Here is a 1,342-nt window from a genome sequence, read left to right as displayed (position 1 = left end):
GACTAACATTAATGTACAGGTGAAATTTCATAAAAATTAATGATCACTATAATTGTTCCTAATCTCTGTTTTCTATACTAGGAAAAACAAAATTTATATATGAATTATTTGCTACATGTAGACAGAATTGTTCCTAATCTCTGTTTTCTATAATAGGAAAAACACCATTTATATATGAATTATTTGCTATACGTAGAGAGAATATAATACCTCTTTTACCAAACATGAAGCCCTACCCTTGATTTCTGTGGTACATTAACAAAATGTACTTTGCATTGCCAAAAGAGAAATAGTATTGAGTTTTGATCTGTATTTTCTGTTGCTCATTCATTAAATTGGTGTAAAAGAAGGAAAATCTTAAAAGACATGGAAGGCAGCTCCCTTACAGACAGCTATCAAAAGAGCGTCCCAAGAGTGCCCTGACCACACTTTTCTTCCTAGATCATGGGCCCCAGCATCTCCAAGCACACACTGTCTTCCACAGGATCTTCTGACAAGTCTGCTTCACCCTAGGAATCCCCATGATCAACATGAGAGAATGAAGAGAAGGATAGGCCGCCATGAGTGTCTCCCAGATGAAGACACTGGTGAGATCAGGAGGATAAGTCTTGGAGGTGATGGAGAAGGGGCTGGCCACGATATAAACCAGGTGAAGTAAGAGGAAGCAGCCCAAGGACTTCAGGGCAGTGATGTGAGCCTTGGCCCGGGCATCCCCCCTACCAGCTAAATGGACCTTCATCTTCTTGTGGTGTGTATACAAAGAGATAATCAGCATCCCAGAGGAAACAAGAAACACCATTAAAGGCAAATAACTTCCAGAATTGAGCTGAAATACATACAGGTACTGCCAGTGTTCAAAGGGATAACGAATGCTGCTGTTTCCTTGGGGAGGATGATGGACCGTTAAGCCAACTTGGACTGTAAGTAACAAACTGATTATAAAGTAGCCCAGAAGGCACCACAGACTCAGGTTATAGGCCCTCTGCTTCAGCCACAAGTAGGCAGGGCGATCAAAGGTGGTGATCTTCTTGCAATAGAAGACACTGAGGAAGGTGGCAAACCACAAGCTGGCCTGGCTTACCAGGACCCAGAAGACATTAAGATAGCGAAGCCAACGGCTGCTCTGGAAAAGGGGAAACAAGGTTAAGTCCAAAATGATCAGCCACTGCAGGAGAAACCGGCAGCCAGCCAGGCCCAGGATAATGAGGTTATATGAGGACCAGCTGAATTTTCTGATCCATTCTCTTAAACTCCAGACCACAAGGATTCCATTTCCAATTAAACCGATGAGAAATTCAATCACGGCCACCAGCATCAGCAGTCCTAGGCCAGCGCTCAGCAT

General features: G+C 43.2%; 1 protein-coding gene across 1 annotated transcript; it reads right to left on the bottom strand.

Moving 5' to 3' along the window:
- Positions 1-442: 442 nt before the first annotated feature.
- On the bottom strand, positions 443-1,342 carry TAS2R5 (taste 2 receptor member 5). Its single transcript, NM_001080758.2, is given in 1 exon segment — positions 443-1,342. A coding segment is annotated over 1 exon segment (900 nt).

This window comes from Macaca mulatta, chromosome 3 (assembly GCF_049350105.2).
Source record: "Macaca mulatta isolate MMU2019108-1 chromosome 3, T2T-MMU8v2.0, whole genome shotgun sequence".
Lineage (NCBI taxonomy): Eukaryota > Metazoa > Chordata > Mammalia > Primates > Cercopithecidae > Macaca > Macaca mulatta.
The sequence above is the reverse complement of the archived record's forward strand: the minus strand, read 5'-3'. Positions and strand labels throughout refer to the sequence as shown.